The following is a 15,494-nucleotide window of genomic DNA, read 5'->3' on the forward strand; positions in this document are numbered from 1 at the left end:
TTTTCATCTGAAAATGCTCTGCGTCCACATTAGCGTTTTCAGTCGTTTTCACAGAGTTGTGCGTCCACATTGAAAGGGCCCAAAATGCTTACGTTCAAGTCCTACACATGAGCAAAAGCAAGTGAGAATTAAAGAATTTGAAGAAAAGCTATCTGGAGCATGTACAAACTGATATTAATCTTTTTGTAGGGCTGTCAGAATTGAGAGCAATCAAAACAACTGCTGTACAATGCCCTCTTTGTTTAATTGGTCACATGACTGTATCACATGACTAAAATGTGTCAACGTTTTAGAAAGTCTGCCTTTTTGATTGTCCACACTGTGACGGGACAGCTCCGTTTTGAAATCTATGCGTTTTCGAAAGCATTTTCAAAACGCTGTGTTTTTCCTTGGGGAAAACGCCATCGCAGTGTGGACGGGAGGCCAAAACGAAGTGTTTTCAAAGGAAAACGCATTAGACGTAGCCGTTATCCAGTGACCGTAAAAGTACTAAAGAAATTTTGTCTGTTATTGCCAGTGTACTTGGTGCAAATATTGTGGCAAGGAGAATGTCTGCAATGTCTGCAGATGCATTATAACAGCTGGAATTCGACATGCATAGGTGCAAATCATTTTTAATTCAGTGTGCGGAGTCAGCTGGCTGTTTTCATTCAGATGTTGTTTGGGGACTTTTTTACTTCAACTGAAAACTACAGGCAGAGCAGCAGATATTTACAATTACTGAAAGACTACTTTGCAAAAAAAAAAAAATGCCTGTTGAAAAGCTCGTGTCTGTGACAACTGAATACTGCTGTGGCAGGTTGTTACTCAGGAGTTTAGTTTCTAAACTGTCATTGCATCACTTACCAACAGGCTATATGCCCAAAAGTTATGGAATTTGACCATGTCGTGCTGCCTGTTGTTAATAATGTTAATGTCATCAGCTCCATTCGAGCAAAGGCAAAGCAACACCGAAGCTTCAGGTTGTTACTGGAGGAATGCTCTGCCGAGTATGGGGATCTCCTCCTCTATACTGAAGTCAGATGGTTAAGTCGAGGTAAGATACCAAAGTGCTTTCTTTCATTCATCTGGGAAATGAGGGAGGAGGATACCACACTATAATCTGATGAAGGGTTGCTTCTTGATCTTGCTTCCCTGACAGTTGTAACCTACAGTTACAAGGCAAAGATTAAAAAAAAAAAAACTCTTGAGAAGTGAAACAGGGATATGAATGAATAAGTAATATCTTTGTATCTGCACTGTTTTAATTTAGTGTGAGATACATGTCTTTGCAGTGTATACAGACATACAACATGCACTTGGTGTCAGTGTCCCTGTGTCTACTGTGAGATTATTATATTATCTTATGCCACGTTAGACCCCTAACTAAAGATTGTGAAATCATTATGTAGTTTTAGTTTGCATTATTCTCCTGAAGAGGTGATAACTATTACAGTTATTAAACTGATTTGTATTACATTAGACTGCTCATTTGTTGTGAATGAATGATATTGTTTTATGATGCATTATACTGCTGAGTTATAAGAAATACTGTTTTCAGAGAGTCATCACCTTATTTGTCTGATTAGAAAAGAACAGAACATACTGCACAGGAAACCAAGGTCATAACTTAGGCTCACTGAGAGAGAGAAAGAATGTGGATGTTTAGGTTTTATGACTAGGTGGAGGGGGGGCTTAAGCTATAAGAATGTGTGGAACGCTCAGACACTTCGAGATCAGGCGGACACCCTCCCGTGCTCATCTCCCCTCCAGATGGTTTATGCTCATAAAGTGTTGAATTGTATGGAATAAAAGATTGTTGATTGAGCATTTATACACCGAGTAAGGCAGAGCAACACCAAAGCTTCAGGTTGTTACTGGAGGAATGCTCTGCCGAGTTTGGGGATCTCCTCCTCTATACTGAAGTCAGATGGTTAAGTCGAGGTAAGATACCAAAGTGCTTTCTTTCATTCATCTGGAAAATGAGGGAGGAGGATACCACACTATAATCTGATGAAGGGTTGCTTCTTGATCTTGCTTCCCTGACAGTTGTAACCTACAGCTACAAGGCAAAGATTAAAAAAAAAAAAACTCTTGAGAAGTGAAACAGGGATATGAATGAATAAGTAATATCTTTGTATCTGCACTGTTTTAATTTAGTGTGAGATACATGTCTTTGCAGCAGTGTTGGTCAAGTTACTTGAAAAAAGTAATCAGTAACTAACTACTGATTACTTCCCCAAAAAAGTAATCCCGTTACTTTACTGATTACTTATTTTCAAAAGTAATTAATTACTTAGTTACTTGGTTACTTAGTTACTTTTAAAAACACGATTTACAACCTGAATAGGTGATAAAGCGATAGATCTTTCAGCCCAATTCTACTTTTTCTGCATAATCCATCATACAAAATGTAATCAAATGGAAAAGTCTCTTTTTTTTTAACTTGTTTTATCAGTTTTAATCTTTTAACTTTATGCATCAAGCAAAAATTAAATTATATGCAACATTCTCTGACTTGAAGAAATTAGTTTAACATTTAAACCTATTTTCTGCACATTCCAGCACATAAAATAAAAAATTTTTTTTGTGTTTACACTCAGTCTTTCAAATAGATGCAAGTAAAACACAGCAGAAAATAAATAAAATCAAAGACTCAGGGTCCTGTTGCTCTATTTTCACCTGTAAAGCAGGAGTAGGGTAGACGGAGGTGTGCTCTGGTGCAGGTGTGCCGCAGTGGTCAGTGGAAGGATACGGCAGCTTCTCTGTGAATTTCCCATTACGTGGTAGCGCACTCGGTGCTTGTTTAGGGGGGTTTTTTTGTTGTAAAAAGAAGTTTTCTTCCCACGCACAACGGACGTTAATGTTTTTGTCACTTTTTATGGAATCAAACTAAAAATAAGGTCAGTACTTCCACGCTTTAAACGCTGCACGCTCATACTCTCTCCCGCACTCGATATATTATCCATTGTTAATCTGCACACAGCTGTTGTCACAAACGTCGCACTCGCTTACGTCACTGTCATGAGACATTCTTGCAAAAAATCACAGTAACGCAGCGTTCCATTGGCATCCTCAAAAGAGTGTCCTTTATCCTTAAGATGCAGATGGACTGGCAATTAAACCTCCACAGGACAAGACTCAGCAGTCCATCTGCATCTTAAGGATAAAGGACACTCTTTCGAGGATGCCAATGTTCACATTTTGGACAGAGAGGACAGATGGTTTGAAAGAGGAGTGAAAGAAGCCATCTATGTCCACTGTGAGCGACCATCTTTGAACAGAGGCGGGGGTTTACGACACCAACTCTCTGCCATCTATAATCCAGTTTTGAGATCCCTTCCCAGACGCCTTAACGCCCACTCACATCCTGGGCCATCTGACCTCAGGAATTCGCACGATAAGGTGGGGCCAGGTTTCACAATGAACACACCCGAAACTCTGGCTGATTGGGACCCACACCCAGTTTCACACCTTGGCTCAGGCGATTAGAGGATCATCAGGGGGTCCTTTTGTCCCTCTGTGGGGGGATACTCCCACTAGGTTTATATCTGGGACTCTCCACCATTTGACCTTAGAACTGAAGAAGCTTCTCGGATGAGAGGTGAAACGTCTTCAAGTAACTTAAAGAAGTCCAGACGCTTTTCTTTGCAAGCTCCTTTGACTATCTTATTCATAGCCTTTTCTTTTTTTCTTTAGGTCACGAGCAGTTGTCTAAGCATTCCACTGCATATCGTACTGTGTATGACTGTGTATGTGACAAATAAAATTTGAATTTGAAATTTGAATTTGAATGCAAGCCATTTATTGTGGACTGACAGCAGGTTGTACAAAACTTAAAACAAGTACAAAATAATAAAAATGAACAATGAACTTAATGAAACCAAAAACTAGAAAACATACTAAGGCTAACAATAGTAGGATAGAACAGACACTGACAAAGGACAAGGAGAGAGAGCAACTTTATGTACAAAGAAGTGGGGAAGTGGAGACAGATGGGGAGAATGAGACAGTTGAACAAAGTCAAAAGCAAAACTGAACACAACACATGGAAGACTAGCAAAATAAAACAGGAAGTAGGTAATTAAAGGAACATCTAACAATATGATGGAGAATAAATAAGATATGGACAAACATGGGGACGAAAAAAACTAAAATAAGGAACAGAAGACAGAAACTTCAAGAAAAAAAAAGCCTTAGGCTATATAACAAAATCAACAAGAAATAACTAATACAGATAAAAAATAAAAAATAAAAAAATGATATGACTAGAAGTCAGACACAAAAAATAAAAAATGACAGAAATTGAAAGTAGAAAAACTGAAAAGGCTGGATCGAAAACTCCAGGATTCTGACAAGCTAATGAAATAAACTGGGAAATTAGCCACAGAGACCAAAACTATTTTCTTGTACCATCCTGTAACCATGTTTATTTCTGCTGTAAACTTTGAGACCGCCTCAAGTGGACATTTAAAGAACTGCAGGCTTTGGCACTTGGACATCATTTTTCAGCCCTGGAGATGACTGCTTATGGTTTACAGGTTGTATTTTACACTTCAAGTAAATCTTTGCATCACCTGCTAATTGTACAGCTTGTGGTTGGGAGCAGCAAACACAACATAGCTGCTCTCCTCCTCGAACAGGCATATTGCCCTCCTTGGTCAATATGCCTGTTCATCATATCTTGATAATGTCAGCTCATTGAGTTACGATGATGGTGTCCTTGTTACATCTCCGAGATCGCAGAGCAGAGGGTCTTCCTCTTTCCTCTTTCCAAGTGCTTGAAGATGACTTTTGAAAAGAATTGATCCACCATGGGGATCTCCATCTGCTTTAAACATTCAAAAATGTTTGTGGGTTAACATTATTGATGGAAAAATGTGATAAGCTTGAAATATTTTATATCTTACCTGATTTTCAGCTTGACTGTCTTTCTTTGGCTTCCCTGCAGGATGGACAGTTTACATGTTTAGTATTCAGTATGTCTGGTGATGTTTTATTTTGAAGAGGAGAGAGAACACCTCACCTCTACAGCCTCGCATTGATATGACAGATATGATTATGACTATGATGACGAATGTGGCGATCCCAGCAGCAGAGTACACATACAGCAACAAGGTTTCTGTATTTTCAGGAGCAGGAGTCGTGCTGACTGCAAGAAAAACAGGTTTCAGTCAGTTTGGATTTAATACAGCTACAACAATACACATTATATAAAACATTTCTTACCTCTGATATTATTCTGTGTAACAGTGGTAATTTCACCATGATCTGTAAAAAAAAAACAGAGAAACTGTCTGAGGTCTGAACAACACAGAAATATCATGAGATTCAGAAAAAGTCCACTGTTCAGTGTGAGTGAAGGTTTCTTAGAGAAGTATAATTAGTGAAAAATCCACACTCACCATAGACATTGACAGTGATGACATGACCTATACTCCCTCCACCATGACACTGATACTGACCAGAGTCACTTCTGAGAATGTTTTGGAAGATCAAATAGAAGATCCCTGCTGACTTGTTTAAAGGTTTCCACTCTGTTTTAATGTGACTGTCACCGCTGACATTGACGGGGACATCTGTTTTCTCAACTTTATACCAGGTGACTGTTGGTGGTGAATCATTGCAAAAAAATACTGTGCAATTAATCCAAAGTTGTTGTCCAACTGATGCATTATTAACTGTGTTGCGACGTACTCTAATTTCTTTAGAACAGTCAGAGTCACCTGCAGAAGAGAAATTATAGCAAACACATAAAGAAGACAAATTAGAAATTAAGAAATGTTTGATGTTAATTTTAATTTAATTAAGAACATAAAACAATATATTATACAAAAGACTGATCAAAGGTGTTTAGACAATACATTTATATAAAGACTGTTTAATTGAAGACTAATAAATATATAAACATATCCATTGTGCAATAATACGATCAAAAGAGAAGTAAACATGAGGTATGACAAACAGTAAGAATGAAAAAAAAGATTAAAAAGAAAAATCACTTTGTGACATTTATTTGATGTTGAGTGGAAAAGTAATTTGCATGAACTCCAGCAGTTCAGCAAACTGTGAGTGAACCCGTCCTAACACAAAGGGAAACCTAAAACCACGTGTATTAAATTCATGTCTACCTTTTACTGTCAGATATTCCACTGATCTTAAATACTGAGCTCACAGTCTCACTACAAGATCCACCAGCAGGTGTCCCGGAGCCGTTTATCATATGACAGAAAAACTGGAAGTTTAAACTTCTGAGTTTTCAGGACAGCACCTATCATAACTGTCCTGTAGAAAACCTTTAAGAGATGATTTTGCTTTTCACTTTGTTCCATTTGAGAAGCAGAACATAAAATCAGAAGCTTCAGAGGAGTTTAAAAAATAGCTGTGAGACTTTTTTCTGTGAGAATATCAGTATAGGCCGGTCCACCACTGGTGACCTGTGACAGATGGGAGCAGCTTCACCCTCAGCACTGTCCGGTATGCATACAAGCACATGGGGGTCACACAAACTGCTGAGTACCATTTTGAGTTGCTGCAGTGACAGTTTGCCAAAATGGACTAGGTCTGAAGCAAATGGTTTTTTAATTGGATTTTCAATCTGTCTTTGAATTCGGCCTTTGTAGGTCGATAATCGTCATCTTCATTACACAATGTGGCATCCTTTCATTCCTAACACATTACCCAGTCCATATATTTCCCATTGAGATCTGATGAATTTTCAGTTTTCCTTTAATGTTGTTAGCTACAGATTAGAAATGACCGTGCACTCCATTTACCAAAATTACTAAAGTAATCTTAACTAGTGCTCAAATTTTTGAATATTAGAGGCTGGGTGTTTTTATGATTGGATCAAAATGTTCAAAAAAAGAAGCTAAATATGAGGTGAAACAGCTGCACTGTGACATTTCGTGAGATTCTGTAATGACAGAACAGTTATAGAAAAAAATTTATATTGATTCAAGATTAGTATAGTAAGTGGTATAAGTAAGATGGTATTGTTTTAGTAATACTAACATATCCAGAAAAACTCTAAAGATCGTCCACATGTGTGAACTCAACTAAAATCTGCAGCATCAAAGACCATTTCACTGCGTCTTCTTTTGTCCTTCATGTTGAGGCTTTCTTTGAAGGCGGAAGGTTTGAAGGCGGAAGGTTTGAAGGCTGCGCGGTCAAGCCTTTCAGCATATCCTGTAAATTACTATGAAAAAGTATTAGTTGCCTGCTTTGGATTATTGTGTATAGCAAAAGGTAAAGGATATTTTAAACCTTTTACAGCTGATTTCCACAATGTTTGAACTGTAACAGCAAAAATATTAAACTCAGCCGTGAACAGAGAAACAAAGACATGTTCAGACTGAAATGGAGCATTTAAAATTAATAAGAATCACTTACTCTCAGCATCTGAAGTGAGGATGAGGACTGTGAAGATCAGCGAATAAAGGACGGTCCTGCACGAGTAATGTTTCATGGCAGACATTTAAGGAACCAGCTGTGAACTTGTGTAAAAACTGTATGTGCTCTGTATGTGACAGTGCATGATATGTGGTTGACTTTACTTCCTGCTTCTGATTAGGAGTGTCTTCGGATGCATACCAGAGTTACCAGAGTACCAGAGTTTATGGTTTGAAGGCAGAAACACTCAGTATATATATACCACTTGAAACTTTGGGTATTAATCAGATTAAAACAAAAGCATAGATTTTTTAAATTCATTTCTTTACAGGGAAAACAGGATGAGAATGAATCATTATAATCTTTTTTAAAATCTAACAGATATGGAGAAAATATTATAGTTTTTAATTGCACAAAATGATTAATATTAAATTTCTATTTCCAAAAGAATCACAATAAGTACAATAGCTCATTAGTCATTCATGTAGTCAGAAAGTCAGTGGATAGCTGATATGATACAGACAGATAACCATTACTGTTATCATAGGGAAGTTTCTCAAGAGTTAATTCAAGTCATGGATGTGCAACAGAGGAACATCGCAGTGAGTGCATGACAAAAAAAAACCCCATTCAAATCAATACACACAATCATAAAAATCTCCAAAAATTTGTTTCGTACTACGACTTAACCTGACTACAGCTTCTGTGACACCTCTGTCTTAGAAGACAGTTTACTCATGTGTCATGCACACAAATACATTGACAATAATCCTCAGAACAATGATCATCTCTCTCTCCCTGAGTTTGCTACCTGTATATGGCTCTTAACCCACATCCCTGCAGAAGTTGCACATCTTTCCAGATCTGGTCACAAATCTACATTTTTATTATTTTAAAATGATGCATTAATATCCCAGCACAGATATATTTTCAACAATTTTTACTGTAACACAAAAACAGTGAGAACCTAATTTTAGCAGCATGTTAATAAATATTTGGTAAACTAATGAGGAATAATGGCAGGATGATCGCGTATATAGAATTGAACTAAAATACACTACAATGTGCACATTCCTGCTAATGAACTGACATCCTAACAGGAACAGTGCTGTTGTTTTACATCATTTTGACACAGCACTGGAGCTCTGCAGCACACAGGAGCAGTGTTGGTCAAGTTACTTGAAAAATGTAAACAGTAACTAATTACTGATTACTTCCCCAAAAAAGTAATCCCATTACTTTACTGATTACTTATTTTCAAAAGTAATTAATTACTTAGTTACTTAGTTACTTTTTAAAAACATGATTTACAACCTGAATAGGTGATAAAGCAATAGATTTTTCTTCTCACTCACTATGTATTAATAGACCTCTCTGCATTGAATCATATCTGTTATTAACCTCTGTCTCTCTTCCACAGCATGTCTTTTATCCTGTCTTCCTTCTCTCACCCCAACCGGTCGCAGCAGATGGCCGCCCCTCCCTGAGCCTGGTTCTGCCGGAGGTTTCTTCCTGTTAAAAGGGAGTTTTTCCTTCCCACTGTCGCCAAAGTGCTTGCTCATAGGGGGTCATATGATTGTTGGGTTTTTCTCTGTATCTATGAAGCGCCTTGAGGCGACTTTTGTTGTGATTTGGCGCTATATAAATAAAATTGAATTGAATTGAATTGAATTTTTCACCCCAATTCTACTTTTTCTGCATAATCCATCATACAAAATGTAATCAGATGGAAAAGTCTCTTTTTTAAAAAAACTTGTTTTATTAGTTTTAACCTTTTAACTTTATGCATCAAGCAAAAATGTAATTATATGCAACATTCTCTGACTGGAAGAAATTAGTTTAACATTTAAACCTATTTTCTGCACATTCCAGCACATAAAATAAAATATATATTTTTTTGTTTACACTCACTCTTTCAAATAGATGCAAGTAAAACACAGCAGAAAATAAATAAAATCAAAGACTCGCGGTCCTGTTGCTCTATTTTCACCTGTATAGCAGGAGTGGCGGAGGCGGAGGTGTTCCCTGGTGCAGGTGTGCCGCAGCGGTCAGTTGAGGAGTCCGCGAGTTTCTCTGTGAGTTTCCCATTACGTGGTAGCGCACTCGGTGCTTGCTTGGAAGTTTGGGGGGGGGGGGTTTCCGCTGTAAAAAGAAGTTTTCTTCCCACGCACAACGGACACTAATGTTTTTGTCACTTTTTATGGAATCAAACTCAAAATAAGGTCAGTACTTCCACGCTTTAAACGCTGCAAGCTCATACTCTCTCCGCACTCGATATATGATCCACTGTTGATCTGCACACAGCTGTTGTCACGAACTTCGCACTTGCTTACGTCACTGTCATGAGACATTCTCGCAAAAAAATCACGGTTTTAGTAACGCAGTAACGCAGCGTTCCTACGGGAAAGTAACGGTAATCTAATTACCGATTTTGCAATAGTAATCCCTTACTTTACTCGTTACCTGAAAAAAGTAATCGGATTAATGTAACGCGTTACAAGTAACAAGTAACGCGTTACTGCCCATCTCTGCACAGGAGTAACATACAGAAATAAGTAATGCTGACTGCTGTTATATTACCAGCTAGTTTGCTATTATTTTCAAGCCTTTACTTTTTGACATGCTGCTATGTTATTCCTGGTGTAAACTTGGACATTTTAACTACAAGGATTGACTTTTGTAGTCACCCTCAAGTGGACATTTGAGGAACTGCCGTTTTTGGCACCTCTGTCATTTTTCAGCCCTGGAGATGACTGCTTATGATGCCACATGACACAAAATGCTTCTATTAAGCACCATATGAGGCAACAGCTTTGGTGTTAGAATCCCTAACAGCTTTAAATCTAAACAAAATGTGATGTGTGTACCTATTAGTCCATACTCTTTGCGATTTGCTTGGCACAGGTTGTATTTTATGGTTGATTGATGTTGTAGGTGTAATTTGCTAGGTACACTGGGTGGTATTGTCTGTGCTGGGACATTGTGCCCATATATATCAAACATGCTCTAACACAGCTCTTGTTAGTGTACCCATTGTTAGTGGCATGACATCTGGTGAAGAATCTCAGCATAACTCTGCTAAATCCCAAACTGAGCAGAGGCATAATCAGCAAGAGTAAAAACACTTATGAAAGCTTGTAGGCTTTTAAATATTGACCAAAATGTGAGGGTGCTGATTCTGCTATTTAAATTATTAACAAGTCTTCAGGATCTCAGGTAGACAAGGTGTGATGGTCTGTGCGGTATAACTCAAAGATCAAAGATCAGTTTTTACAGAAGTGATGAGTTGTGTTTTTGGTATCCACACTCTTTACTTCGAGTCTCTGCATTCCCTTCTAACTGTCCTTCAGGTCTCCTCTGGTGGAGATACACCAGCTTTAGATATTCATCAGTTGTCCTCTAGTGTGATTTAGTCAAGCAGTTCTTGGTCTTTATGCCAAACGGATGGCTGCGTACTCTGAGGTTTCTTCCACCTCCATCCGTGGCCGATTAACCCGCTGAGGCAGCTCGTGGTTGAGAGCAGCATACACAACAGAGCCGCTCTCCTCCTCCACGGTGTTCCTCTGTCTCTCTCTGCCCACATGACTCGGTCCATAAGCCTGCTCATTATCTCTTGATAATCTAAACTCATTGGGCTGCCTTGGTGGAGTTTTCCTCTTGGTAGATCTCCGAGATGGCGCAGCATAGGGGCTTCCTCTCAGTGAGGGCTCCAAGCTGGGTTGCGGAAGAGGTCGCTCCACCATGGGGATCTCCATGTACTGGAAACATCCAAAAATGTTTGAGTTAAAATTATTGATGGAAAAAATGTGATAAGCTTGAAATATTTTATATCTTACCTGATTTTCAGCTTGACTGTCTTTCTTTGGCTTCCCTGCAGGATGGACAGTTTACATGTTTAGTATTCAGTATGTCTGGTGATGTTTTATTTTGAAGAGGAGAGAGAACACCTCACCTCTACAGCCTCGCATTGATATGACAGATATGATTATGACTATGATGACGAATGTGGCGATCCCAGCAGCAGAGTACACGTACAGCAACAAGGTTTCTGTATTTTCAGGAGCAGGAGTCGTGCTGACTGCAAGAAAAACAGGTTTCAGTCAGTTTGGATTTAATACAGCTACAACAACACACATTATATAAAATCTTTCTTACCTCCGACATTATTCTGTGTAATAGTGGTAATTTCACCATGATCTGTAAAAACAAAACAGAGAAACTGTCTGAGTCTGAACAACACAGAAATATCATGAGATTCAGAAAAAGTCCACTGTTCAGTGTGAGTGAAGGTTTCTTAGAGAAGTATAATTAGTGAAAAATCCACACTCACCATAGACATTGACAGTGATGACATGACCTATACTCCCTCCACCTTGACACTGATACTGACCAGAGTCACTTCTGAGAATGTTTTGGAAGATCAAATAGAAGATCCCTGCTGACTTGTTTAAAGGTTTCCACTCTGTTTTAATGTGACTGTCACCGCTGACATTGACGGGGACATTTGTTTTCTCAACTTTATACCAGGTGACTGTTGGTGGTGAATCATTGCAAAAAAATACTGTGCAATTAATCCAAAGTTGTTGTCCAACTGATGCATTATAAACTGTGTTGCGACGTACTCTAATTTCTTTAGAACAGTCAGAGTCACCTGCAGAAGAGAAATTATACCAAACACATAAAGAAGAACAATTAGAAATTAAGAAATGTTTGATGTTAATTTTAATTTAATTAAGAACATAAAACAATATATTATACAAGAGACTGATCTAAGGTGTTTAGACAATACATTTATATAAAGACTGTTTAATTGAAGACTAATAAATATATAAACATATCCATCATATGCAACAATACGATCAAAATAGAAGTAAACATGAGGTTTGTGACATTTATTTGATGTTGAGTGGAAAAGTAATTTGCATGAACTCCAGCAGTTCAGCAAACTGTGAGTGAACCCGTCCTAACACAAAGGGAAACCTAAAGCCACGTGTATTAATTTCATGTCTACCTTTTACTGTCAGATATTCCACTGATCTTAAATACTGAGCTCACAGTCTCACTACAAGATCCACCAGCAGGTGTCCCGGAGCCGTTTATCATATGACAGGAAAACTGGAAGTTTAAACTTCTGAGTTTTCAGGACAGCACCTATCATAACTGTCCTGTAGAAAACCTTTAAGAGATGATTTTGCTTTTCAATTTTTACCAAAGAATATTATGTTAAAAGGGAGAATTTGAACCCAGAAGCTTCAGAGCAGTTTAAGAATGCCTGTGAATTTTTTTTCGAATTAATTATTAGACATTTTTACCAAGACAAGAATTTGATAATAATAGTTATGCTTTAAGTGAAGTCCATATAAACCTGTAAAATAGATAAATATACCTTTTGTGGTACTTGATTGATTTTTGGTTCTTGTTGTAAAAGACACACCTGAGAAAAAACAGAAAAATGTGCCATAAATGTATTAATTTTCATGGAAATTGTCATAAACCGTGGCTCAGGGGGTTGGGAAGCGCATCTGTAACCGGTTCGATCCCCGGGCTCTCTGTCCTGGTCGTTGTGTTCTTGGGCGAGACACTTTACCCTACCGCCTACTGGTGTTGGCCAGAGGGGCCGATGGTGCGATATGGCAGCCTCGCTTCTGTCAGTCTGCCCCAGGGCAGCTGTGGCTACAACCGTAGCTTGCCTCCACCATTTATATTGTTATAAATAATTTTTGCATAAGCAGACACAATTTATAAAATCATTACTTTTAGCTGCTGCTGTCCCACAGTGTTTCTGTCGTTTAACATTCACCTTAGAAAAATCTTTTAGCAGGCGTGTTTTTAGGCAGAGTCCAGCATTATGGCAGACAAATATTTAGGTCCCACCTTCATGATTACTATTAATATTAGCACTGACAACTGTATCACCTTTAGACCACATTTAAAGACACCTTGTAGTAGACCAGAGTGCCTATAGCAAGTAATCTGTAGAAAAAGGTGTTTTAATAAGCATTACTGTGAGGTGATATTTAGATTGTCAATTTTTTTAAAATATGTGATTAAGACCATTGATCAAGCACAAGATACTTTTTAAACATTTTTAGAAACAGAAATTTTACGGGGATGTGGGGCTTCATTGGGCCCAGACGAGTATTGCATCATCGCAACAGGTGACCATGTCTGTGTTATCATTGTTTCTCCTCTTGTGTATTTATTACAGTATGTTTGTGATCATTGTCATGAGGGAAAATCCCTCTCTGAGCAATATTCTTGTGAACAGGAGACTCTTAGTATTTTTGTAAGAAATACTGCCACGTAAACAAATGTATTTAATTATCTACACCACACCCTTTATTCTTACGAAGCCTGATATCTGCCCATTCTGATGCCTCACAGTCAGCACTGTGCGGTGTCTGTAGCGGGCCTGACCAGATCCATGTAAAACACAACAGATTTAATCTGAGCCACAGAAATATTTTGATTTCATTTAACTAAAGATTTTGAAGCCATTCATCAGCATTCTTTTTATCAGCGTTGGGCAAAGTTATTTTGTGTTTTATGAGCAGTTTATTTGTCACTTCATGTCTCACCCACTCCAGTCTTTTTTTTGTGTGTGTGTCTTTCTGTTTGTCTAGACCATTGTTGACCTTTGGTTATGGACAACATTGCTCTTCCTACTCAATTAAAACCACTGCTGTACATCTTGTGTCCTCTCTAGGAAGTTGCACAGTTTCATTTCTTACTTGTGTGGTCAATTCCTTTTGACACAGACCCACAAACACAGCCTCTCCCAGTCCACACAGTCTTTTTAACCTTATTCATAACTAAAAATTACAGCAGCTCTATTATGTCTGATTCACTGATGTTATACTTCTAACTGCTTCCTAATTTTCAACTGTGTTTCTTTTTAATGACGGCACACACAAGATTAAATACCTGACACTTCACCTTTAATATTTTAGTTATATTAAAGGAGTGCACTCATTTGCGTATGTCACTGTACTGGCTGTGAATAAAGTTACGTGCATCTTACGTTTCCCATGTGAAATTAAAAACAGGAAATTACACGGAGCTAGTATCTTCCCTGATCCAAACCATCACACACATAAAAAAGCACAAGGAACATAAAGTAGGCGATTAATTGAGCTCTGAGAATTTCTTTTTAATATTTTTGATCTTTTCCTCTTGTGCAAATTGTTTCCATCAAGCTCCCACACGTAAGAAACCCTGCTGCTCTGGGAGAACAGAAGCAAAACTTTTAGCATCTGAAACAGAAAGCTCTGCAGATGTTTAAAGGCAGGCTGTGCCATTTATGGCAGAATCTGCCTTCGATATCTGATACCACTGATAGTTTGAGTTTGAGAGTTTGAGATCTAACTGAATTCTGCCTCTGATCTTTTTTAAAGCTGCACGACTCACAGCCACTTTTCACTCAAAAGTTACATCATATGTGGATGTGGCATTTTCCGGGTCACAACCTTTAAAAAAATCAGGCCAACAACTTTTATCAGATCATTTCCAGTACAATCGCAAACACTTTACTTCTCAGCCTGACTGCCTGAGAAGAGAAGAAAGCAAATATTCCACAAATACTGAGACGGCACAACACGATCTGTACAAAAACATCAACTTACTCTGAGCATTTAAGGTGAGGAGCAGCCCAACCAAGATGGACACATGGAGGATGGTCCAGCATCGATTAGGCCTCATGATGCTGAGAAAAGCTCCCGTCATCGTCCAGTAACAGCCAGCCCAAGGCAGTAATGTTACTCCAAGCGCATTATTATGTGATAAACCAAAAAGAGAAACACTGATATGAAACTTGCTGCTTCCTCTTTCTGCTCACTCCTTTCCCCTTATCTCTGTCTCTCTCCCACCCTCTGTGTGATTGAAGCTGGGGTGTGTACACCAGTGGGTGGTCTTGCTTCTGCAAATCTTGCAAGTCAAATTCAGTGAAATATCTCAAAAACAGGGGGTTCCCACATGAGCCCTCTCTCGCGCACACTTTTCATTTCAGAATCTTGTTTCGCTCTGTGAACCTGTGCACCTTCATCATCACTTCTGGGTAGAGTGTGTGGTTCACCTTCTTTAAGCTGACTTCCTTTCCCCTCTCCTTTCCTTTTAAGTTGCCGTCC

General features: G+C 38.4%; 2 protein-coding genes across 3 annotated transcripts; both read right to left on the reverse strand.

Annotated features, from left to right (window-relative positions):
- Positions 1–3,801: 3,801 nt before the first annotated feature.
- On the reverse strand, positions 3,802–5,775 carry LOC146361061 (B- and T-lymphocyte attenuator-like; the record flags this gene model as incomplete). The annotated part of the gene is made up of 5 exons (XM_084921443.1): positions 3,802–4,807; positions 4,890–4,924; positions 5,006–5,131; positions 5,209–5,250; positions 5,385–5,775. Coding segments are annotated over 5 exons (696 nt in total), but the record flags the coding sequence as incomplete, so codon positions are not given.
- Positions 5,776–8,618: 2,843 nt separating this feature from the next.
- LOC146361062 (B- and T-lymphocyte attenuator-like) lies at positions 8,619–15,412 on the reverse strand. Of its 2 annotated transcripts, XM_084922432.1 has the most exons (7): positions 14,994–15,412; positions 12,758–12,805; positions 11,702–12,022; positions 11,527–11,568; positions 11,324–11,449; positions 11,208–11,242; positions 8,619–11,129 (listed from the first exon to the last, which is right to left on the reverse strand). In XM_084922432.1, exons 1-7 carry the CDS (start codon positions 15,091–15,093, stop codon positions 10,803–10,805), a joined length of 999 nt encoding a protein of 332 aa, XP_084778558.1. In that variant the 5' UTR covers positions 15,094–15,412; the 3' UTR covers positions 8,619–10,802. The 2 variants fall into 2 exon arrangements, with proteins under 2 accessions (XP_084778558.1, XP_084778559.1); XM_084922433.1 differs by lacking the exon at positions 12,758–12,805.
- Positions 15,413–15,494: the final 82 nt, after the last annotated feature.

The sequence above is a fragment of the Perissodus microlepis genome, chromosome 23 (genome assembly GCF_051167445.1).
Source record: "Perissodus microlepis isolate ML-2025 ecotype Zambia chromosome 23, ASM5116744v1, whole genome shotgun sequence".
NCBI lineage: Eukaryota > Metazoa > Chordata > Actinopteri > Cichliformes > Cichlidae > Perissodus > Perissodus microlepis.